At 41.4% G+C, this 24,242-nt stretch overlaps 1 protein-coding gene and 1 non-coding gene across 3 annotated transcripts in view; one reads left to right on the top strand and one right to left on the bottom strand.

Moving 5' to 3' along the window:
* The window catches only part of TCTN1 (tectonic family member 1), a 29,517-nt gene extending 5,783 nt beyond the window's left edge, over window positions 1-23,734 (bottom strand). The window contains exons 1-11 of one of the 2 annotated variants that reach the window (XM_075996552.1): window positions 23,438-23,734; window positions 18,348-18,468; window positions 14,139-14,269; window positions 12,870-13,021; window positions 10,009-10,096; window positions 8,356-8,465; window positions 6,903-6,923; window positions 2,598-2,732; window positions 1,663-1,788; window positions 1,191-1,276; window positions 528-668 (exon numbers count right to left, since the gene is read on the bottom strand). In XM_075996552.1, the coding sequence (XP_075852667.1) occupies window positions 528-668; window positions 1,191-1,276; window positions 1,663-1,788; window positions 2,598-2,732; window positions 6,903-6,923; window positions 8,356-8,465; window positions 10,009-10,096; window positions 12,870-13,021; window positions 14,139-14,269; window positions 18,348-18,468; window positions 23,438-23,657 (1,331 nt within the window). In that variant the 5' untranslated portion in view covers window positions 23,658-23,734. The remainder of the gene's footprint in view (window positions 1-527; window positions 669-1,190; window positions 1,277-1,662; window positions 1,789-2,597; window positions 2,733-6,902; window positions 6,924-8,355; window positions 8,466-10,008; window positions 10,097-12,869; window positions 13,022-14,138; window positions 14,270-18,347; window positions 18,469-23,437) is intronic. The other variant, XM_075996553.1, reaches the window with a different exon arrangement.
* LOC142863776 (U5 spliceosomal RNA) lies at window positions 21,422-21,536 on the top strand. Its single transcript, XR_012914417.1, has one exon. It is a non-coding gene; the product is annotated as a U5 spliceosomal RNA (small nuclear RNA).
* Window positions 23,735-24,242: the final 508 nt, after the last annotated feature.

Here is a 24,242-nt window from a genome sequence, read left to right as displayed (position 1 = left end):
AGTAGAGACGGGGTCTCACTCTTGCTCAGGTTGGTTTCGAACTCCTGACCTCAAGCAATCCGCCTGCCTCGGCCTCCCAGAGTGCTAGGATTATAGGCGTGAGCCACTGCGCCTGGCCAAGAACTGCTGTTTTTATAACAAAACATGCAGAGCTACTTGAAATTTTTGTGTTATGTGCATATTTGAAAATAAAAAGATAAAAACATTCAAGCTTCCCCACACTGGTTTTATTGTACTGTGTATATTAAAATTCAGAAATATACTTTCAGAGGAAATTTTTGCTATTAACTCAAAGGTTATGCAACCTTAAAAACGAAACATAAAAAGCCTTGAGACTTTTACACTGCCATAGTTGATAAGAAAAATGACTGTAATGGTTTTGCTACTGTTCATAAATAATGATAATAAACTACATAGCTTTTGTAAGCACTCATCAGCTGATGCAGAGGTTTGATTAAAATGGGGATAAGTGGGAATGCTTTGTTTTCTGATCAACACAAATTCAAATAGAAACAAGCTACTCTTACCTTAGTTTACAACCAGATTGCATATTGTAACCAAATAATACTGGGGTCCGGATCCCCTCAATCGCTAAGCAGTCTTGTTCAGTTGTGCTACGAAGAATAGTAAATTGTCCATATCTATTTGTGGTCTGAATAATTCCAGATATTCACACACAGTTAAGGGACAATTGACCAGTGCTGATTCTCAGGTAAGAAGATCGTGTCACTTGTGTGCCATGAGTAAGACCCAAATACACCTTCTCTGGACCTCAGAGATTTTGACATTTATTTCCCAGGAGAGGGCAAAAAATACTTATAACTAATTTCCTTGATTAGTAGATCCTCAGAAGAAAAACCCTAAGAAACTGGCCCTTCAAAATTAATTTTAAATTTTCAAAATCACTAAATTTGTTTAGGAGTCTCTGTTTAAATGTGAAATTAAATACATATAGATGTCAACTTTTCTGTCTTAGATTTTCATTTTAAAACACTGCCATTTTTTTAGGACATGCTGCTTTGCCCCCTACAGCCAGTCTCCACGCAGCCCACCCCCTGCCTGAGAGGAAGCTCTGGCCAGCACTGGTCTCTCCTCCCCATAAGCAGGCCGGGGGACCCTGAGCGACAAGAAGTGTGGCCCATGCACATGGACAGGGAAATCAAACTTCTCTACAGCACGAAAAAGGATATCCCTTCTGAGGCTGGACGCCAGCAACTAATGGGAGCCCCACAACATAACCAGGGTTTCCACTGAGAGGAAGTGGCTTTGTGTTTTGCTGAAAGACAATACAGAAATGCCCACAGATGATTCTCATTTTAATAAGGAGATGGCAGGCAGAAAATGAAATGCTTTTCATAATAAAATCTGGAATTACCAACCAATAGAAAAATTTCTCCCCCTACTCATAACTATATCTGCTGAGTGTGGGAGTACATCATACTGTAAAGAATAAGCTGCCGCTGAAGGGAATCTTATTCCCAAATGGAAAAGGATACAAGGACTTTGCCTGGTTTTATTACAAACTCCACATGCTACCCGCAAGCCCTTTGTTCACTAGAAATTGTTAGATGTGATAAGACTTCCAAATTGAGTTTTTTTTTCACTAAGAAGGTATTACTCGGCAATTAAAAACTTACTTTACACAAATTTGATCAAACTTACCTGAATAAAATGAATCTCAAACTTTTGCTGCAGTGGAACCACTACACTGCTAACTGTCCCCAGAAGGAAAGAGAGATCAGCTTCTGTAACTTCACCTGCATCTGTATACGTGAGACTGTACTTTACCTAAAAACAAAATGATACTCCAAATATACCTGTTTCTATTACATCTCGGTAGCTTTATTAACAACTCAAATAAAACATACACAGGCAGCAAATCATCTCCCATTTCTCCATTTGTTGAAACTTTTCTCTGTCATCCAGTCAGATCATGAGAGGTATTCCCTCAACATCACCCTCAATGGAGAGTGTCATCAGAGCCTCTCTGTGCCCAATACCTAAGTTCCACATCTGCTGGTTCAAGCAGAATGTAATTAGCCTATCTAACAAAAACAGCAGCAAGAAGAAATCTTTTTGTTTTTTAGAGATAGGTTCTTACTCTGTCACCCAGGCTGGAGTGCAGTGGTGTCATCAAAGCTCACTGCAGCCTTGAACTCCTGGGCTCAAGTGATCCTCCTCCCTGAGACTCCCAAGTACCTGGGACTACAGGCATGCACCATCATGTCTGGTTATTTTTCATTATTATTATTTTGTAGAGACAGTCTCACTATGTTGCCCAGGTTGGTCTTGAACTCCTGGCCTCAAATGATCCTCCCCCACCTGAGCCTCTCAAAGTGCTGGAATTATAGGTGTGAGCCACTGTGCCTGGCCAAAAACAACAAAATTTTGATGTACTTTTGCAACTCACTAGGTTTGTGGAGACAAGTAAAGAAGCATCCTGTGAGGAGACAGCGTAAAGGCAAGCAGGATGCTGGGCCAAGCAAAGCAACCATAGGATTGACCACAGCTCCCTTTGGAGGGTATCTAGTTTCCCTGCAGGACATCCAGCTCAAGTCTGCCACAAACAGACTGTCAAAGCCAAACTGGACACCTACCTCAAGAACGACATTACTGCAGAGTCTAACAGGCCCAGCGTTGATGAGCGCTGGCTGCAATATTATAGTGTTTTCCAGTCGGGTAAGCGTTTTATTTAGAGATTGAATGATGATGGACTTAACCGTGATAGGGACCTACAGAGTAAAGAAGACCTGGATTATTGAAGTTACTCTACACAGAGGTCAATGGGTTAAAATAACAAAAAAACTTGACACAAACCTCCACAGATATACTGCCAAGCGGGGGGAAGCATGCTACAAAACAATGTGTGTACTATGATTCCACACTTGCAAACACACAGATATTTATATGTAAAAACATATATATATATTCACAACGAAAATACCAGAAGGATAAAACCAAAATCTTAAAAGCAGGTATCTCTGAAAAAATACGTTCACACAAAAACTTGTACAGGAATGTTCACAGCAGCACTATTCATAATAGCTAAAAACTTAAATTTCCATCAACTTATGAAGAGAGAAATAAAATGTGGTATATCCATTCAAAGGAATATTATTCATCCATAAAATGAAGTGCTGATACATGCTACAATATAAATAATCTTGAAAACATGTTGACTAAAAAAAGCCAGACACAAAAGGATAAACATATTATATGATTCCACTTATACAAAATGTCCAAATAAGAAAATCCACAGAGACAAAAGTTGCCAGGGGCTAGGGACAAGAGTTGGAGAAGAATGAAGTGTCACTACTGTTAACATGGGTTTCTTTTTGGGGTGATGAAAATGTTTAGAAATTACATAGTAATAGTTGCTCAACCTTGTGAATATACTAAAACCACTGAATTATATACTTTAAAATGGTGAGCTTTATGAAGTGTGAATTATATTTCAAACACATGCACAAACTCCACCACACCATCAAATGCATATATACACACACACCCTCACTTCCAAAACTCAACTCCTACTGATGAATATACACCCTCAATACACACATGTGCACATTCCACACAAAGTCCCAGGATATGTAGCCTTAAATCCCCCCAACTCCCTAAATGTACACACCTGACCCAATTTATACCAACTTCTACAAATACCCTTACACACACACAAAGTGGTTGCCTCCGGGTTGTGGGATTATGGACAAGAAAAAACAGACAGACAACCTTTTAAGCAGAATCACGAAGCCCTGGTTATCCCAATGCTATGTAAGGACATTTTTCATCCATGGCCATTGTCAGCAAAGTGATTAAGCAGTAAACAATCCTCTAAAGATAGCTGGACCTCTTTGTACTATAGGACAAATCTAACATTTGTTCTAAATTTAAATTCTTGGAAACCACTGTGTAGGAAGGAATCTAATGTATCCAGATGTTTATATTGCTTTGACCTTTGCCCTCAATCATGTACTACTGCTGTTTACAATTTAAAATTACTAAGTATGTAAGTTGTCACTTTGGAGATAAATGAGCAGTCTTTGCTCCCATGACCAAGAAGACCTGCAGCTATCCTTATAAGTCAAATACCTCTCACAGAAGAATGTGACATGATTCAGTGACAAAGACAAGCTGTCATGTGAAAAGAGAGGCAGAAGGCAAAACCAGTCACAGCAAGGCACTCTGTATAACAAGATGCACTAATGAGTTTAAGGGTTACATAGAGGCTGGGTATGGTGGCCTATAATCCCAGCACTTTGGGAGGCCAAGGCAGAAAAATGACTTCAGGAGTTTGAGATCAGCCTGGGCAACATAGTCAGACCCTGTCTCTATAAAAAATTAAAAATTAGCTTGGTGTGGTGACGTGTGCCTATAGTCTCAACTACTCAGGAGGCTGAAGCAAGAGGATCACTTGAGCTCAGGAGTTTAAGGCTGCAGTGAGCTATGATCATGACACTGTACTCAACCTAGGCAACAGAGTGAGACCCTGTCTATAAAAAAAAAAAAGAGTTATATAAGGCGTTCTAGGCTGAGATTTAATTAGCCCTTCTTTAAGTCATCCAAAGACAACCCCAGATAGCTTAATCTGAGTATACTGATCCCTCATGTCAGCAGTGACACACAGGGTTCCGAGAAAGAGAACACCCTCCCATTGCAGCCTCTGCTGGAGCTGCTCCCATGGCGTGTGGGTGTTGTTGGCGAAAACTGAAGGGTCCAGTTTAAATAAGCTTTGGAAGGACCGAGGGACTAGTGTAAATGGCAAGATATGTCCCAGTCCCAACATTTCACTGGAACAGTCACAAGAATAAAACAGTGGGACTATTCTGATGTCTTCAACGTCCTCCTTAACCACATATCCCATCCTCGCACCACCCAGCGCTAAGAACCACAGCATTGCTTTACTGTGAAACTCAGGGCTCTGCGTAAACCTTCACTGACGGCTCAACAGGCACTGACAATGATTCTGGGCAATCACAACAGGCTTCACATAACAGGGAGACGGGATCCAGTTTCTATATTCCTGATCCTCTAACAGACCTTAAAATTTGCTTATTTAAAAATATTTAAACAAATCCCTATTATTATTTCACATGCTTGTCCTTTAGAGCACAGGCTTTGGTATCACAGACCTGAGTTGGAAGTCCCAGTCTGCCACATCCTGTATGGCCACAGAAGGCAAAGAGGGAACATGTGTGAAGCTTGTAAAATGGGGCCTACCACCAAGTAGAGCAAATCTAATGTCATGGTGAAGTTTAAGGTCTCTGGGGGCAGACTGCCTGGATTCCTGCCCCAGCTCTGCCACTTCCCAGCTGTGTAGCTGTGGGTATGCTAATTCATCTCTCTGTAACGTATCTGCCAGAGAGTGACAACAGGACCTACCTCCTAGGACTGCCAAGAGGATTCAAGGACTTCATATGTGTACAGCTCTTAGAACGGGGCCTGGAACCCACTCCATGCCTTCTAGTAACATCCATCATTCCTCATAGTAAGTCTTCCAAATCTGACTGGACCTACCTCTTAGTCATTCATCACTTGACACATAACTCATTGAGTGCCTAATACATACTGGCCACTGCCCTAGAACTACGGCTGTACATGAACAAGGCAGATTGGGTTGCTGCCCCCACAGATGGTTCAAGTTTTGAATGGTAGAATCAAGCACTTTCTAGTAGTTGGAGGGATATGAGAGCTAGCCCATTATGTGACTTTTAAACTGAGTTCCTGAGAGCCCTACAGTTCCTCAGTAGGACCAAAGGGTAGGTGGGTGGGGAGAGGCTGGGCAGGTGGAGGGCTTCAGGCCCCACCCTGCTTCAACCAGCATAGCTCCAGATTCAATCCACGTTATACACCAGGAGGTTCTGCTTGAGTCTGCATTTGAAAAAAGGGCTCTATAACTGAAACAAATTTGAAAACACCTTCACAGATGAGGGAATCCAGCACACACACACTAGTGTGAAATCCAAAATCACATGGCTATTTCTTTCTAAATTCCCTCAAACGTGTTTGTGTGGAGAGACTTAATGAAGCTGATTACGGTTGGTGTGTCACTGTCCCGAGTGCTTCCTGTGTGCATCCTCCCACTCAGCCGTGCATCGAGCCTCTGCACAGACACTCACCGTCCACTCAACAAAGGGAAGCTGAGGGGTCTTTCAGACAACAACACAATGGCAAAGCTGAGTTCTGGACCTCCGCTGACCAGCTCCACAGGCTTTGGGAGACTACGACAAAGCCATCACCTCAGACTTCCTTGGGGACTGTGTTCACAGGCAGGCCCGGGGCACAGACCCTAGCACAGGGAGTAGAGGACCCATGTTCTTTCTCTCTGCCATATCCACAGAGGCCTTGCCCTCCTGACCACAGCTCAAACGAACCCCTGGGCTGAGGGTGATGAGGCTTTGAATAGAATCTACTCTCACAAGCCCTGACGTGCACACCTCCTACCCGTGTGTGCACACTCCTACACATGTGTGCACACCTCCCACACGTGTATGCATACCTCCCACACGTGTGTGCACACCCACAGAGCAAAATGTTCACAGCTTCTACTCTGGACAGACAGCATCCTGGGAGCTGGCCAACTTTCTTGACAAGAGACCAAGAGCAAGGGACACCCTGAATGTCCAGAAGTCAGTCACACCATTACCAGTCAAGACAGCTATATCACTTAAACATGGAAGACTGTGAAACCACAAGTGAGGGGGCTGGAAATCCTGAAGCATGATTCCAAAGGGGCACATCCTAAGGAGTCTCCCTACTTCACGTACGTTTGCTTTTTGACAGATGTATTTGTTATTGGCAACAAGGTACCCTTCTAATTATAACTATATTCATTTCAAAGGGCTCAGAAACAAGACAGTGTATTATAAGCTATCTTACTTTCCATTAAGAAATGCTCTTACCTTTGTCCTTGAATTAGGCACCTAGACAAAAGAAACCATAACAAATTGTGTTAAGTACAACAAAAAGAAGCATTTTCATTGCTTTTTCAGACCTTGTATTAAAGAGCATATTTATCTTATCAAAGATTTCACAAAGAGGAAAACAGAATTTCCTTGATCAACACTTCGCATCTACACGTTTATGTTGTAATCAAAGAGGTAACATAGCATTTTCTGTCTATATTCATTTCCTTCAGATTGAAGCTCAACAAGCAGTCTCAGGAAGGCTCCATGCTTCAGTGTCATTACTTCATGTTTCCCAGTGGCCATCACTGCCATAAGCACTGTGGGGAAGGCACAGGTACTGCCCTCTTGGTCACTCTTGCTGCGCTGGTCCTCAATGGAAGGTGACCATCGCTTACCTGAGCATTTCCACAGCCTCCTAACTGATCTTCCTGCCACTAGACCAAGTCCTCTCGATGCCAAGCTCCAACCTCCCCCATACAACTGGCATTCTCTTTCTGAAGGTTCCACCTCCCTTTGTGCCCTGTCCCCCATCTCTCCCAACCTCATCACAAGATGCCCCATTAAGCCACTGAGGGCTCTGAGGAGGGGAAAAGATAGACATGTTTGGGAGGCTTGTACCAAAAGAGAATTGTCCCTGGATGCCCAAGGGAATACTTCTGGGACTATATCCAGGACTACTTCAGCACAACTGTGAGAAGTCAAACTAAGTGAAGAATTCACAGGCCTAGATAGCTGACTTATAAGAATAGGGAATAGGGAAGGGGAGGGGAGAGAGGAAAAGGTTAAACTTGATTCTAAAAGCTAAAGCTCAGATGAATAATGGTGCCATGGGCCAGCCTATCCCTGCACCCCAAAAATAGGAAATGGGGGGGTGGGTTGATAATAATCATGTGACTTTTAATCATTGAAAAACATCTTCTCCCCTTGAGACCATCCACCTCACTCGTTCATTCAGTTCAGGCTCCAGTCACTGCCACCAGCGAGAAGGGGCCCCTTCACCTCTGTGCCCTCTTCTGTTTCCTGCCCTTTCCTCACTGCTCTTTCATCTACCAGAGAGTAGATTCTCTCTTCTTTTCTGGGCTGTTTCTAAGAGAGAGCTTTTTGGTGCTAATATGATTATTTCTGTCAGACATTAGGACATTTATATGATTTCTGAAGTTTTTAGTTGTTAATTAAGATTTCATTTTATTTCAGGAGACAGACATTATTGGTTACCATCAAAATGAACAAAAGAAGGAAAAAATGAATGAAAGCAAAATGAGCTAACTGTATGAAAATAAAAATTTGTTAAAGGATTTCAATAATCACTGATACCAAAGTATTGGAGAAAAGAAATTTCAATTTGAGTGTCAATCATGTATTGAAATCATTCTATACTTGTCATATTTTAAAACATAGAACAGAAAGCATACCTAATGAATCAGTTCCACTTCAAAATAATTCTTACCCTCAAAATTTCAGGGCTGCTGTAATAAGCCATGCCAAGGGCTTCAATTTTTTCACACTCTTCTAAATTGATTTCTCTGGTGCACTTAACAGCCTGGTTCACTAGAAATGCTGGAAATTATAACATTCCCAAGGGGAAAAAATACAAGAGAAGAAATTTTTCAACTGTCCAATGGCAACTAAAAAGCTGTAACGTAGGTAATATTGCAAAATGAATTACAACACAAATATGCAATATATTTAAAATAGGGTTTTAAATTATTTTTCAAATAGGTATTCAAAATTCATAAGATTCAAAATTCAGAAGGCACAAAAAGAGAGCAAAATCTCCCTCCAATGCCTGTCTTACCCCCCAGCTACCACCAGTCCCCTTCCCCAGAAGCAACCAAAATGAAGTGTCTTGCTTATCGTTCTGGAAATGTTCTATGCAAATAAAAGCAAATATGTATGCAAAATAATTTTTTATTATTTCTTTCTCCTTTTGGAAACAAATACACACTATATATACTATTCTGCCTCTCGTTTATTTCACTGAACAATATATCTTGAAGATTAGCCTCAGTACATGAAGAGCTTCCACCTCCTTTCTTAGGGATAATTAGTATTCTATTAGAGATGTAGCATAATTATTCCACCAGTTTCCTGTTAATGGACACTTAAGTTGTCTCTGTCTTTGCCATCACTAACAATGCTGCAACCTATTATTTCATGTGAGCCAGAGTTTCTGAAGGATTAACTCCTAGAAGTAGAACAGCTGCGTGGAACAGCACATTCATTTGGAATTTTGATGCATATTGCTAATTTGCCCTTCACAGAGGTTGTACCAATTTACAGTCCCACCAGCTACGTAGGTGAGTGCCTATTTCCCCACAGCCTCAACTTTCTTGAGCTTTGCCAATCTGATAGGGGAAAATGGTATCTCGGTTTGATTTTAATTTACACCGTTCCTGGTGTATGTGAGCTTAAGTGTCTTGTCAACAGAATACATTTTCCTGTCGTCCATTACTTTGATAAGCTTCTTCACTGTGAGGCTCACTTAAGGGTGGGAGAGACATGCCTACTGCCGTCCGCTACTGAGGGGGCCGTACTGTGGGGTCTATGGTACTCCTGAATGGAGCAGCAAGACCCTTGGGAGGCAGGAGAACACAGGGGAGCACGGGTTGCAGGCCACCTGCGTGGGTTCTGCCCTCATTCCACCACTGCCGGAGTGGGCCCAAGCAAGAAACTTCACGCCACTCAGTTTCCTATCTGCAAAATGTAGATACTAACCTGACTTCAAAGGATCACTGTAAGGATTAAATGGAAAACACACGCAAGCACTTAACCCACTACCCAGCACACAGGAAGTGCTTAATAAATGTTAGCTGTTGATAAGCTTTAGCACTTTCCAACAACTGGGAGTGTTAAACAGCATCTGTTTTCAGATAGTGAGTTACCAACACTCCAAGTGCTCAAGCACTGACTACGTGCGGTAGAAAAGATTCTGGCACCGGGTGGCAAATCAAACCATTAATATAATACATAAATTTGAGGTCTCTTTCAACTTGCAAATTGTTTCTAGTTATGAAACCCATTTAAATATAACTACTACAAAGGTAACCTATTAACAGCAAACTCTGTTTACAGAGAAAAAGAAGAATGGCCAATCTCTTACCTGCAGGGTTATTATCAGTGCACAGAGATGATGTTAGGGGTGAAGGAAATCTCAGAAATGAATCTGAAGTCTGAAGACGAGCCCCATACTGCAAATACAAGCACCGACAGTCATTATGGTATTATTAAGGCATTCATCCAACACTTACTGGGCACCTACTATGTGCCAAGCAGCATTACAGGCATCAGGGACACAGTGATCAGTAAAAAAAAAAGATATGATTGATCCTCAACCATGTGGCACTTACGTCTAGCCACTCCATCCTTTTTTTTTTTTTTTTTTTTTTTTTTTTGAGACAGAGTCTCACTTTGTTGTCCAGGCTAGAGTGAGTGCCGTGGCGTCAGCCTAGCTCACAGCAACCTCAAACTCCTGGGCTCGAGTGATCCTTCTGCTTCAGCCTCCCGAGTAGCTGGGACTACAGGAATGCGCCACTATGCCCGGCTAATTTTTTTTTATATATATATCAGTTGGCCAATTAATTTCTTTCTGTTTATAGTAGAGACGGGGTCTCGCTCTTGCTCAGGCTGGTTTTGAACTCCTGACCTTGAGCAATCCGCCCGCCTCGGCCTCCCAAGAGCTAGGATTACAGGCGTGAGCCACAGCGCCCGGCCTTCCATCCTTTTTTTTAAAGGAGGTTTCTGTATGTGTATTTTACTCTATTTGCAGGCTTTTTAATTATGGAATTCCTCTGGAGAGGTATACAAGAAGCTGACATAAGGATTTGCCTCTGCAGACAGGAACTGGGTGGCTGGACACAGGGGTGAGAGAATTCTTTTCCACTAGCATTCATTATTTAAAGAACAGATAAAATATATATTACAATAATAAAATCATAAAAATCAATTTTTATGACTCATTTTTATGAAAGAATACCTTCTTTCCTCAAACTAAACCCCATGAAATTCTTCCCCAATATTCAAAACCCACATTTGTAGCTATTGGGCATATAGCTAATTTTCTTGGATTTGAAAGTTTATCCAAATCCAATGTGTTAGTGCCAACAAGGGTATGGGAAAGCAAGCCCTTTCATTCACTGGAGCTGGGAGTGTAAATTACTGCAATCTATCTGGATGGCAATCTGTTATCAGTATTTAAAATTTCCATTCATTTTGGCCAAGTTATAACCCTGTTATAGAAACATATCCTAAAGATTTAATCATACAAGTGTATGAAGATATATGTATACATAAGAATGTTCACTGTGGATTATTTATAATAGCAAAAACTAGAAACAAATGTCTGTTAAGAGTGAGGCAGCTCAGATACATACACAACAAGGAATACTTTGTAAAATGCAGCTCTAACCCAAGTTTTGACAAGTTACTTTCCTGTGCTTAAGGTAAATGGGAACAATATGTCCCTCCTTGGGTGTGCAAGGTAATACCTGACACATGGAAAATGCTCAAGAAATGGCAATTTTTATATTCACATGCAAAGATGCACAATATTTATAACTAAAGAAGACATTTTCTAGAATAATGTGGATAACTATAAATCCTAATTCTATATAATACTATATGTACATTTTAACAGATGTATTTAAATGTCAGGAAGAATACACATCAATCTTTTCAAAGTGATTTGCAGTATGAATTTTAATGGAGACAAGAGGCCTTTCAATTTTTCTTCTATACCTCTGTACTTTTAACTTTTAGAACTAGTACATGTTACTTTTATACTCTTCTTTGAAAAAAATGCTTCCAGGCTTGGTGCAGTGACTAATGGCTGTAATCCTCACACTTTGGGAGGCGGAGGTGGAAGGATAGCTTGATCCCAGGAGTTTCAGACCAGCCTAGGCAAATCAGTGAGACCCTGTCTCTACAAAAGTGGAAAAATTATGTGGATGTGGTGGCATGCACCTGTAGTCCCAGCTACTCAAGGGACTGAAGCAGGAGGACTGCTTGAGCCTAGGAGTTGAAGTCTGCAGTGAACTATGATCGTGCCACTGAATTTCAGCCTGGGAGACAGAGTCAGACGAAAGAAAGGAAAGGAAAAGGAAGAGGAAGACAAAGAGGAAGACGAAGAGGAAGAGGGAAGGGAAGGAAGAAAGAAAAGAAAGAAAGGAAAGAAACAAAGAAGAAAAGAAAAGCAGTTTCCAAAAAAGTTAGTTTATTCAAAATTAATATATGTCACATTTAAAAGTATACTAATGAATAGATACAGAACAGCAGCACACATCTTCCAATGTCTATAAAACTAAATACAAGTTTGAGAATAAGACCAGGCATCCAACCAATCCACTCCAAGTTCCCTCCCTGCAGCATAACTCAAGTTTATCATGCTGCATCTCTTAAGACCCAGAAGAACAAAGAATTCTGCAGAGAAAAACGCAAGCTTACCACAGAATAAACTACCTTCAATCCTATATTCAGAATTCAGATACTCAATTTTAATCTTCATGATCTTTGATTTGTAGGCATGAACTGTAAGTTTTGTTTTGAGACAGGATCTTACTCTGTTACCCGGGTTAAAGTGCAATGGCATCATCACAGCTCACTGCAACCTCAAACACCTGGGCTCAGGTGATCCTCCTGCCTTAGACTCCTGAGTAGCTGGGACTACAGGCACAAGCCACCACACCTGGCTAATGTTTTTTTATTTTTTGTAGAGACAGAATCCCTTTATGTTGCCCAGGCTGGTCTCGAACTCCTGGCCTCAAGCGATCCTCCCACCTTGGCCTCCCAAAGTGTGAGGATTACAGGCATGAGCCATGGGCCCAGCCAACATTAGGTTTTTTAGTCTGTAATATCAATTCACTGTCTCAGGGAAGCCAATTTGGCTGGTAACATACTTAAAATTAACTTACAAGGACGGGATATTTGTGACAGGAAGGGTAAACTCAATAAACGTTCTTGGCTCACCTCATATTTAGCAGCATGTGTAGCATCCAGTTTGGTTGGGAAGGAAATATCTGATTCAGCATTCAATGTGAAACCATCAGATGTTTTCATCAATTTATCAAAACTGTTTTCATCAGGCACTTCGGGGTTAATAAAGGATATTGCAGGTTTATCTGTTTTTAGAAAAAGTATTTTAAATCAGCATAAATATATATTATGCACGACTTACGTACTATTTTAGAATCAGCTTTTGGAAGCATTAAGGCTGATGTGGAAAAAATAAAGTGTGTTTTTCCATATTCACTTCTCCCAGCATTTCTTGAAGCTTGTTAAATAAACAGGATCCCTAGTCTCAGCCTGCTTCTCTAACAGTGGGGAAGGAATAGTTTCCTGCACCTGCAACTAAACAGCCCAACAGAAGCCAATAATAATCAGTATTTTTCTCCAGTCCATGGACTAATGAGTCTGTTCCATCAACCTGTAAGGGGAAGCTCTCTCTGGATGGCTATGAGAATGAAAGAAGCCTATTTCTCCTCTTATACAGCCATGTTCAAAGTCCTGGAGAAAAACGTGTCATGTACAGAAGAGAGCAGGATGGTATGTACATTAGGCTCATGTCACTGGCCAGTCATCACTTCAGACTGCAAATCGTGTAGAGCATTCACCTAAGTTTTCAATCACAGGGAATAACACCAAAAAATATTAATATAAAGATATTCTGAAAAGATGTTTAATTAATAAAACCATAAATGTGTCACTAATCTTTGATATCTTGATAACATTTTACACTCACATGTTCTTTGGATCCAGACACTTATGTGAGCTAAATAGATAAAAATAAGATCCTGTTTTCATGCAAATACTCTTGGTAAAAATAAAAGAGAAAAAGGAAATAGAAACCACAGGTAATGTTCAAAGCAGAACCTGATTTTCAACCATTAAGCCTGGAGGAAAAAAGGTAAAAAAAAAAAAAATGTATATATAGAAATCTAAATTCCTGTGTATGTCTACATATTACAAACACCTCTGAAATCTCTGAAATCAAATGTAAGGTTTCAAAAGACAACTAGACAAGCACAATTACTTTTAAAGAAAGTGTGCATGCCCACAGGTCTATAAAGTTACCTGCAGTTATCTGCGAAATAATCTCAGAAGATATACATTATACGTATAGCCAAAACATAAAATAATTGCTTTAAATCTAACTGAATAAGATTTTTTTTCCATAAAATAACTTTAAAACAAAAATTGTCCACAGTTTCACAAAATATATCCAGGTTGAATACTTACAGTTTGTATTGCGAATGCAAAAAATAGATGGATTGATCTGGTCAACAAGTTTAAATATCCTTTGAGGTGGATTTGCTGTGAAATTCAATGAATAGATGGCTGCTTTTTGACTACAAAACTGGCTATCACCCCTGAAAATTAGAAAAAATAATAATATAAACTTATAAGGCATAAGCACACAATCTTAGCAAGATTATTTTAAAACTGTCAGCTGCAGGGGGAGAAGGGAGAATGGGCATTTATTGAAACCTTAAAATCTGTACCCCCATAATATGCCTGAAAAAAAAAAAACTGTCAGCTGTATATACTGGGCTATGTTAACAGCTACACGAGAATATTTATGAAAGCATGATGTTAGAATTTTTATTTAGTTTATTCAGTGTTAAAATGTTTGGCATTTGGGCCACAGTGGCACATGCCTATAGTCCCAGCTACTTGAGAGGCTAAGACAGGAGGATCACTTGAGCCCAGGAGTTTGAGGCAACATGAGACCCTCATCCTTAAAAAAAAAAAAAAAAAAGCTTGGCATTTGACACTTTTCTAACAGGAAAAAAAATTAAGTAGAATAACCTTTAAGGAAATCATGTCAAGTATGGAATGTAGATCAGGATATAATTTTGATGTCAATGAACCTTATAAACTCTGATATCAATTATATAAACTTTTGCAGACCTTCAGATTGTTTATAAGTAGCCAAATTAGATCCAAATTTCTTGTCTTTAGAATACATCTGTCTTCAAAAGATTGTGAAAATGAGAAAATATACTAATGTCTTCATCATATACCAGCTTGTTCATACACATCAATTTGTTTAACCAATCCTCTACTGTTGGTTTAGGTTACTTCTAATTTTCCCCAATTATATATAATGCTATAATGGCATCCTTGTACATACATCTGTATGAATGTCTCCAGTTATTTCTTTAGGATATGTTCCCTGAAGTGGAATTGCTAAGTCAAAAGACACGTACATTATTTAAGGCTTCTGAGACATATTACCAGATTGCCCTCCAGAAAGGCACAATATACATCCTTCCCAACACTGTAGTAAGACTGACTATTTCCCTGTACTCTTGCCAAGATTGGATATTATCATTCAGTTTTGAATGGGCCCTAAAGGGTGTATAGGAATAAAACAAAGGGAATGGGAGCCTAATCCAAGTGCAAGAACAGCATTGGCCAAGGACAGGAATGAACTGATGGGTCTTTGGGAATCTCTTAGTACCAAGGGTGGGCTGGAGTGGAGTCTTTGAGATGGAGGTTAGTAGAAAACAGGTTCTAACAGAAGTTGGGAATGCATTTAAATCCAGGCTAAGGAGACCATAGGTAATGAGAGCTTCTCAAAGTTTTTTAGCAAGTAAATGATAAGAGGAAGTGTGAGCTTATACAGTGGAAGGGAGCAGGGATGGGCAAACCAGAGGGCTACAGTGAAGGAGACTCTGAATGGGACCCCTTTCTCTCCCCCACTCCACCATCAGCCCTAATCTGGAGCAGCATATCGCTGTCAGCAGCAGATCTGGATACTTCTCTCTAGTTCCACCATCACAGCCTTCAGGGAGGGGAGCATAAGCATTAATCCTCATCTGCAATAGCTTCTTACTTGGTTCTCTGCCACCAGGCTTGGCCTATGGTGCAGGCTGCTGCAGAATTCCATAACATAGGAATGTGAGCCTCTCACTACCCTACCCCCTGCAGACTTCAGGACAAAGTCCAAAGCCCTCAGCACACACACAAGTCCCCTCAGACTGACCCTGCTCTCCTCTCCTCTCCATACTTCTCTTGCCCCACCCCTCTAGCCACAATGAGTTACCCCTGCAGTTAAGCAACAGGTGATACTCCTTCTCTCCTCTTCCCTCCCCTCCCCTCCTCAGCACCAGGCCCCAGGACTCTTCTCCCTCAGCGTGGAATGCACTTCCCTGATTCCATGCTGGCCAACTTCCATTTGCCCTTCAGGACCCAGCTCAGCTCATCTTTTCTGGAAAGCCTTCCCTTATGGAGCTGAGTTTGATGCAACTCCTCTGAGTTCTCCCAGTGCTTGGTGCAGAAACTGCCATTCATTAATCTGTCTCCCCTCTCAATGGTAAGCCCTTTGGAGGCAGGAGCATGTCTAACTCATCTTTATATCCATGGTGTTGGCATACAAGAGGTACTCAAGAAAGGTGTGATCAGGAGTGAAAGGCTGCTTAGACAGAGAAGGCAAGGAAGCAGCAGGAGCTGGGAGCCTCCAGGTTTCTGGTCTGATGTCTGCCTGCAAGGCTGATGGTAGAGGAAGTCAAAAGGGGACACAAAATCAGTTAGGAGTGAGGGGAGAAATTTAGTCATCCATTCAACTTGTTTTTAACAAGGGCCAACTATGTGTCAGGACCTGTGCTAGACTCTTGTAGTACAGAAATCTTCTTTCGTTCATGCAGCTTCTGTCTAATCAGGAAAAGAGACATCAGTCCAATAAGCTTACCAATGAATTTACAAGTTATTAGGGGTAGAATTAGTTGTTAGTTTAACAAATGAAACAAACCTTTTATAAACTGGAACCTACATAATGAGAATGCTCAATTAAATAGGATTATCACTTTTTTATCTTTTGAGACACAGTTTCACTCTGTCACCCCAGATTGAGGTTGCAGTGAGCTATGATGATGCTATTGCACTCTAACTCCTGGGCTCAAGGGATCCTCCTGCCTCGGCCTCCTGAGTAGCTGGGACTATAGGCACAAACCACCATATCTGGCTAATTTTTCTATTTTTAGTAGAGATGTGGATCTCGCTCTTACTGGTCTCAAATCCTAAACTTAAGCAATCCTCCCACCTCAGGCTCCCAGAGAACTAGGATTACAGGTGTGACCTACCATGCCCAGCTGGATTATGAGTTTTGGTTATAAAAGTTATAACCAAAAGTCATTTTGGTTATAACTATACTGGTTATTTCTATAGTGCATATTTACAAAGAAAGTCAATCAAAAAACTCAAAAACCTAACTCAGAAAAATGTGAAGTCCTTTCCTGAGGGTACTATGGATTCAGCCCTAACTTCTAAACTAGGGGTCTCCAAACCCCACCTGTTTTTGTAAATAAACTTTTATTGGAACTTAGCTAAGCATATTCATTTGTGAATACATACTCTGGCTATTTTTGCTGAACAATGATACAGATGAGAAGTTACAACAGAGACCCACATGGCCTATGAAACTTAAAATATTTACTATCTGGCTCTTTACAGAAAAAGTTTGCTGACCCTAATTCTAAATAATCTATATCTAAAACTGTCATATTAACCAATAAAAAACAAATGACATTCTAAAAAACAGTCCCAGGTTGGAGGAGAAATCTCACACTCAGGCACCTGTACTTACTAAGGCAGGAAGCAGAATGATTTTCAACAAAGTTTGAACCGTGCTATAGTCTAGGTAGCTAGAAAATTAAATTTAACTACAACAACCATTCTCCAAGCATTTTTTTTAAACACTAGAAATAGTTTCAATTTCTCATTGGTCAGTAAAATAGTTTCTCAAGGGAAAAATACACTGTACTTCCAAAAAGGATTCAACCTATCAAGTATCAATTGCTAAAACTTGCTATAACACTAAATTTAAATTAGTTATCTCTGAATAAGTTGGTCTCATTTTGAATAAAATGAACCTTTTCTAAATGCTTTTTTCAAAAGGTTTTAGAAATCTAAATTATAAAAACAGATCATTCAGAACAGTTATTTCTTTACTTGTAATCAACTGGGAATGTCATTTTCCATTGTTCTATACAATGTGAACTGTGAAAATTGGTGGTAGAAATACTTACAAGAAAGGTACAAAGCTTTCCTATCTATTTAATTTTCTGTTGTAAGTACTATGTCCACAATAAAAGCTGTAAACTTAAACTGCACATTTCACCCTATGATATGAGACAAATATGCTCATACAGAATATGTGATGTATTTCACTCAAACTGAAATGTAATTCAATCTCCAAACACTGAGAGATTTTATTATACTCTTTAGAAGAAACACACTCTCTCTCCTGTGTGTCTACATTATCATCTGGCTGGATACAAACATGGGATAGCTTCTTATTTACATATTGGTTTGGACAGTATGGAATCATGCAAAATACAGGAAATCAGGTTTAGATTTTTCAGCCCAGGGGAATTTTCACTTTCTGTCCCCAAATTTTATTATGCTGGTCAAATTTGATCAAAACTGCACGTGTCATAAACTTACGTGACAACTGGAACTGAACAGGTAGAAAAGACACTGAAATCCACAGAATTGCAGTCAGGATCACAACAGCAGTTGATGTCACACTGTGCTGGGGACAAGTCACAGACACACAGAGCAGCAACTACAGAAATAGGAAGGGTAGGATCCAGAGCATCACAATCAGCAGGTGGTGACTGCCCCCTGCGACTGCAATGCACCATACATCAATTTCATACTCAAGGTCCATTTTATTTTTCCTACTGTGCTCAGGGGGAAATTTGTGAAGTGGAAATTAGTCAGTTTGAGCACTCCACGACATTTCCCCAAGGTGGCTAACCATCTGACCATCTGACGAGCTTGGAAAGTTCTGTTTGTGCTTCACCTACAAAAACTCTGATTTGGTGAGCTGAGTATGAAACCCAGACGCCTGTACTTTTCAAAAACTTTAAGGTGATGCTGAACCAGCATGCCTAAACCATAAGAGCCTGCCTGACCATAAGAACCATTAGTTTACAATTACAGATTCCCAAGCCCCTCCACCAGAGACTGATGCAGAGGAAGGATGCCATTTACTGCCTCCAGGAAAGAGGGTTTTCAATCTTGTACCTCTCCTCAAATATAACCTGCAGCTTTGAAGCTGAATTCATGTTCACAGTCTCTTGGGCAACGATCAAACTGGCTCAGGTGCTTACAGTATATTTGGCAACTTAGACAATAAAGCATAGGGGTAGGTAGGAATCTCCCCACTTAGCAACTTTTACTTATTCATAATGATGATTATCTGGATTTTTAATTCCCTATTTTATTCTAACAAAAAACCCTTTTAAAAAATAGTAGAGCATGAGAATGATAAACACTGAATTCAAGGTAGTGATCATTGCTGGGAGGGAGGGAATAAGATCGGGGCTTCAATCCTGTCTGTATTGTTTTCTTTTTCTTTTCTTTTTTTTTTGAGACAGACTCTCGCTTTGTTGCCCAGGCTAGAGTGAGTGCCATGGCGTCAGCCTAGCTCACAGCAACCTCAAACTCCTGGGCCCAAGCAATCCTTCTGCCTCAGCCTCCCAAGTAGCTGGGACTACAGGCATGTGCCACCATGCCCGGCTAATTTTTTCTATATATATTAGTTAGCCAATTAATTTCTTTCTATTTATAGTAGAGACGGGGTCTCATTCTTGCTCACGCTGATTTCGAACTCCTGACCTCGAGCAATCCACCCGCCTCGGCCTCCCAGAGTGCTAGGATTACAGGCGTGAGCCACCACACTCGACTGGTTTTCTTTTTCAAAAAAAGATCTCAAGCCAAAAAGCCAAAAAAGGATCTCAGGCAAATGCTGGTACAGGGTCCATACAACACTCTTATTTGTGTATGTGAATTATTTCACAATAAATATGAGCTTTAGAAAAATATAGCCCATAACAGGTATAGCATACTCTGGGGGAAAAAAATGTGTGAGGGGAAGGTTCAGTCAATAAATATGCAACGATTTCTTAGTCTAAGACAGAAAAATTTCCCTCCTTAAGTTTACAGTGCTTCTCTGTAGCCAAGGACTCTTCCATGTGCTTAATAATGATGCAACTGATGCATGCTAATGTAAAAAATAAAAAGTGTTTTAGGATCCCTGCCTTATGCGTTTAAAATTACAAACTTGCTTTGTTTTCAAAACTTAAAACCATTGTAGGTAGCTATAAGGCTGCTGAGGACAAAGCAATAATGTTTAATAACTCCACTTAGGGGAAAAAAAGTCTCTACCCAGGATGTGAGTGCACTTAATCATCCAACAAGTATCTATCCAGGTCTAAGTAGCACTCAGCTGCTCTTGCATGCCTCTTATCATCTGCATGACTGGCTTGTGGAGCAGGGTACTAATGAACACAGCTGAGACTCATGATGAACAGTTATCACACTTCTCTTTCACCAACACTGCCTGCAAGCCATTCTGTAGATTCTCATCTAGTTCTCCACTCAGAATCAGCCTCCTGCTCCAACACTTAACCAGCTGTGTGGCCTAAAATTAGGAAAGTGATTCAGCTACCGGGAAAATGGGGATAACAATACCCACAGCTTAGGGTTGTTGTGAGGATTAAATGAGATACATCACAGGTGACATGCTTAGCAGAGTGCCTGCCACACAGTAAGCACTTAATAAATAAACTACTATTACTGTCACAGGCCAAAGGGAGGTCCTTTAAAAAGATGAAGACAGGCTGGGTACAGTGGCTCATGCCTGTAATCCCACACCTTGGGAGGCTGAGGTGGGAGTATTAACTGAGCCCAGGAGTTTGAGACCAGACTGGGCAATAGCAAGACCTCATTTCTACAAAAAAAAATTTTTTTTAATTGTGAGGCATGGTGGCAAGCACCTGTAGTCCCACCTATTCAGAAGGTGAGGCAGGAAGATCTCTTGAGCCCAGTAGTTGGAGCTTGCAGTGAGCTATGATGACACCACTGCACTTCTAGCCTTGGCAACAGGGCAAGACTCTGTCTCAAAAATAAATAAATTAGGCCGGGCGCGGTGGCTCACGCCTGTAATCCTAGCTCTCTGGGAGGCTGAGGCGGGCGGATTGCTCAAGGTCAGGAGTTCGAAACCAGCCTGAGCAGGAGCGAGAGCCCATCTCTACTATAAATAGAAAGAAATTAATTGGCCAACTAATATATATATATATATATATATATATATATATATATATAGAAAAAATTAGCCGGGCATGGTGGCGCATGCCTGTAGTCCCAGCTACTCGGGAGGCTGAGGCAGCAGGACTGCTTGAGTCCAGGAGTTTGAGGTTGCTGTGAGCTAGGCTGACGCCATGGCACTCACTCTAGCCTGGGCAACAAAGTGAGACTCTGTCTCAAAATAAATAAATAAGTTGGATGTCGTGGTACCCTCCTGCAGTCCCAGTTACTTGGGAGGCTGCAGCAGAGGATCACTTGAGTCCAGGAGTTGGAGGCTATAGCCAATTGTGATCATGCCACTGCACTCCAGCCTGGAAAACAGAACAAAACCCTGTTGCAAACAAACAAAAAGATGAGACAAGTACAAATTCATCCCCCATATTGAAAAAACAGCCTTGACCATGTGACCTAATAGTGGTGGTTCAATACTCTGGTTTCTCTTCAGATCGTATAAATCTTTCGCCTTTTACTAAAGATTTCCGTGGAGAGGAACAACTCTGAGTTTTGATCAATTTTTTGAGGCCTTGCCTTAGCAAGGCTAATAATATAAATAAATAAATAAATAAAAATAATGGTGGTTCAAGCGTAGCTTCATTTTGGGGACAAAGTGCATTAACAGATGGAATACTTATGTTGATAAAAGGTAAACCAGTCCTTAGAGAGTTTCAGGCATTGAATACTTGGCTATATTCTGACCCAGTTTATCACTGGTTTAACTTTTCTAATTCATCAAATCAGCAATTTAAATGTAAAACAGCTTTGTTTATATAAAATAGAAAGTATATCTCTCTGGGCTGGGTGCGGTAGCTCACACCTGTGATCCTAGCACTCTGTAAGGTTGAGGCGGGAGGATTGCTTGAGCTCAGGAGTTCCAGACCAGCCTGAGCAAGAGCGAGACCCCGTCTCTACTATAAATAGAAAGAAATTAGCCAAACAACTAAAAATAGAAAAAATTAGCCAGGCATAGTGGCGCGTGCCTGTAGTTCCAGCTACCCAGGAGGCTAAGGCAGGAGGATCGCTTGAGCCCAGGAGTGTGAGGTTGCTGTTAGCTAGGCTGACGGCATGGCGCTCTAGCCCAAGCAAGAGAGTGAGACTCTGTCTCAAAAAAAAAAAAAAAAAGTATATCTCTCTGTACTTTTTCTTACAGATTACTCATAATTTATGAAGAAGGCCTTTTGGAGAAATACCAGTTCAGAAACTGAAGTTAAGTGCTAGTGTTCAGGATGTCAGCAAATGATGACTTTTTAATTTATTAGGACTGAGCCTTACTCAATTTAAGATCTCTTTCTCTTAAGAGATTAAAAAAAAAACCAAAAAAAAACCTATTGCATTACTCTCAATCCACACACTCAGAGGATTAAAAAAATTTTTTTGGCCAGGCATGGTGGCTCACGCCTGTAATCCTAGCACTCTGGGAGGCCGAGGCGGGCGGATTGCTTGAGGTCAGGAGTTCGAAACCAGCCTGAGCAAGAGCGAGACTCGGTCTCTACTATAAATAGAAAGAAATTAATTGGCTAACTAATATATACAGAAAAAATTAGCCGGGCATGGTGATGCATGCCTGTAGTCCCAGCTACTTGGTAGGCTGAGGCAGGATTGCTTGAGCCCAGGAGTTTGAGGTTGCTGTGAGCTAGGCTGATGCCACGGCACTCACTCTAGCCTGGGCAACAAAGTGAGACCCTGTCTCAAAAAAAAAAAAAAAATTTTTTTTTCTTGAGATCACAAACCCCTATGAGAATCTAGTGACTGCTATGAACTCTCTAGAAAAGTGCATAGTCAGAAACTTGTGCACTCAATCTCAGGGGGTCACGGCCATTGCCTGAAGTCATCTATGTCAACTCATAATAGTCACTAAATGTTGAATTCTAAGATAGAAGATCTCTGAGAAAAAGGTTAATTATCCCTAATATGAATTCTAAGAAGTGGGTATAACCCCTCACCCCATACCATCCCACCTCAACCCAACACAGGAGCAATCTTGGGTTTTCATAATTCAAGTCAATGGATAAGAGCCTTGACCTAGCCACATTTAGTAAGCTGCTAGACCTTTGGCATCCTTTTTTAATGCAAGTGAAAAGTTCAATGCATTAATTTCCACCACTGTCTACCAACTTTCGATTTAATTTAATTTCATTTTCGGCTGTATGGATTCATTACTACCTTTAGCATTAGCATTGTCCAGGACCACTTCAAGTACTTTCAAAGATGTAATACTGTGCCACTTACACTCTCTGAGCCCCAGTGTCCTCATCTATATGACAGGGATAGTATCTACCTCTCAGAGTTATTGTTGAGAGAATTAAGGTCTACGGAACACTCAGCAATGCCTGCATGCAGTGAGCGTTCAACAGGCGTTAGCTGTCATTGTTAAATCCTCACTCAGACTAACCCCTCCAGGTTGGATCTCCGTGGACGCCCAGCAGTTGGCACTTGGTACTCACCATCCGTGACAGGAGTGGGCCTGGGGCCGGAGGAGCGCCCCGGGGGCCTGGAGGTTCCAGGAGGCCTAGGCTGCACGGAGGGTCCGAGAGTGGCCGGGGCAGCCTCGGTGTAGTTGAGGCGCTCCGTCGTCACCGCCGGGGTGGCCCCGGCCTGGGCGCTCACGGAGGTCCAGCAGCTGAGGAGCACCAGCAGGAGAGGAGGGAGGCCTCGCGGCCCCATGGCCCAGCGGATCCGTGCGCCGACCTCCCCAGCGCTCGTGCGTTGCCCGGCAACCGAGGCAGCCGGGCGCGGGGCATCACGGGAATCAGCCGAGAGGCCGCCCCTGGAGGGGGGGGCCTGCGTGGGGGCGGGGCCTGCGTGGGGGCGGGGCCTGGGCGGGCACGAGGCCGGCGGAGTCTGGGCACTTGTGCATCCCAGCTTTGTGGGCTTCCCAACTGATCTGCGGAGCTTGTTTTAAAAAACGGGGATTTCCAGGGACCACCTCAGGGGGTCCTGAGTCAGTAAGTTAAGACCGGACCCAGGAATTAGTAATTTTAACAAATGTCCTCATGCAAGCCGGTTGGACAGAAATTTGGGAACTGCTATCTTAACGCGACTGTGCAGATCTTTTGAAAGAGCAAGGGGGGTCACTCCCATCACTCTCCTGAATTTTCTCTTTCCCAGATCCTGTCGGCATGGGCTTCGCCTTTTTTATTTTAGATGCACCTCACGAAGTCGCCTGGTAACCGCTGTCTGCGGTGTTATGATGAGGCAAATGAATACTTAACTTTTTCCCAGACAAAAAAACTTACAAAAATTAAGTGG

This window comes from Microcebus murinus, chromosome 22 (assembly GCF_040939455.1).
Source record: "Microcebus murinus isolate Inina chromosome 22, M.murinus_Inina_mat1.0, whole genome shotgun sequence".
In the NCBI taxonomy this organism is placed as follows: Eukaryota; Metazoa; Chordata; class Mammalia; order Primates; family Cheirogaleidae; genus Microcebus; species Microcebus murinus.
Note: the sequence above shows the minus strand (reverse complement) of the source record. Positions and strands in the feature narration are given on the sequence as shown.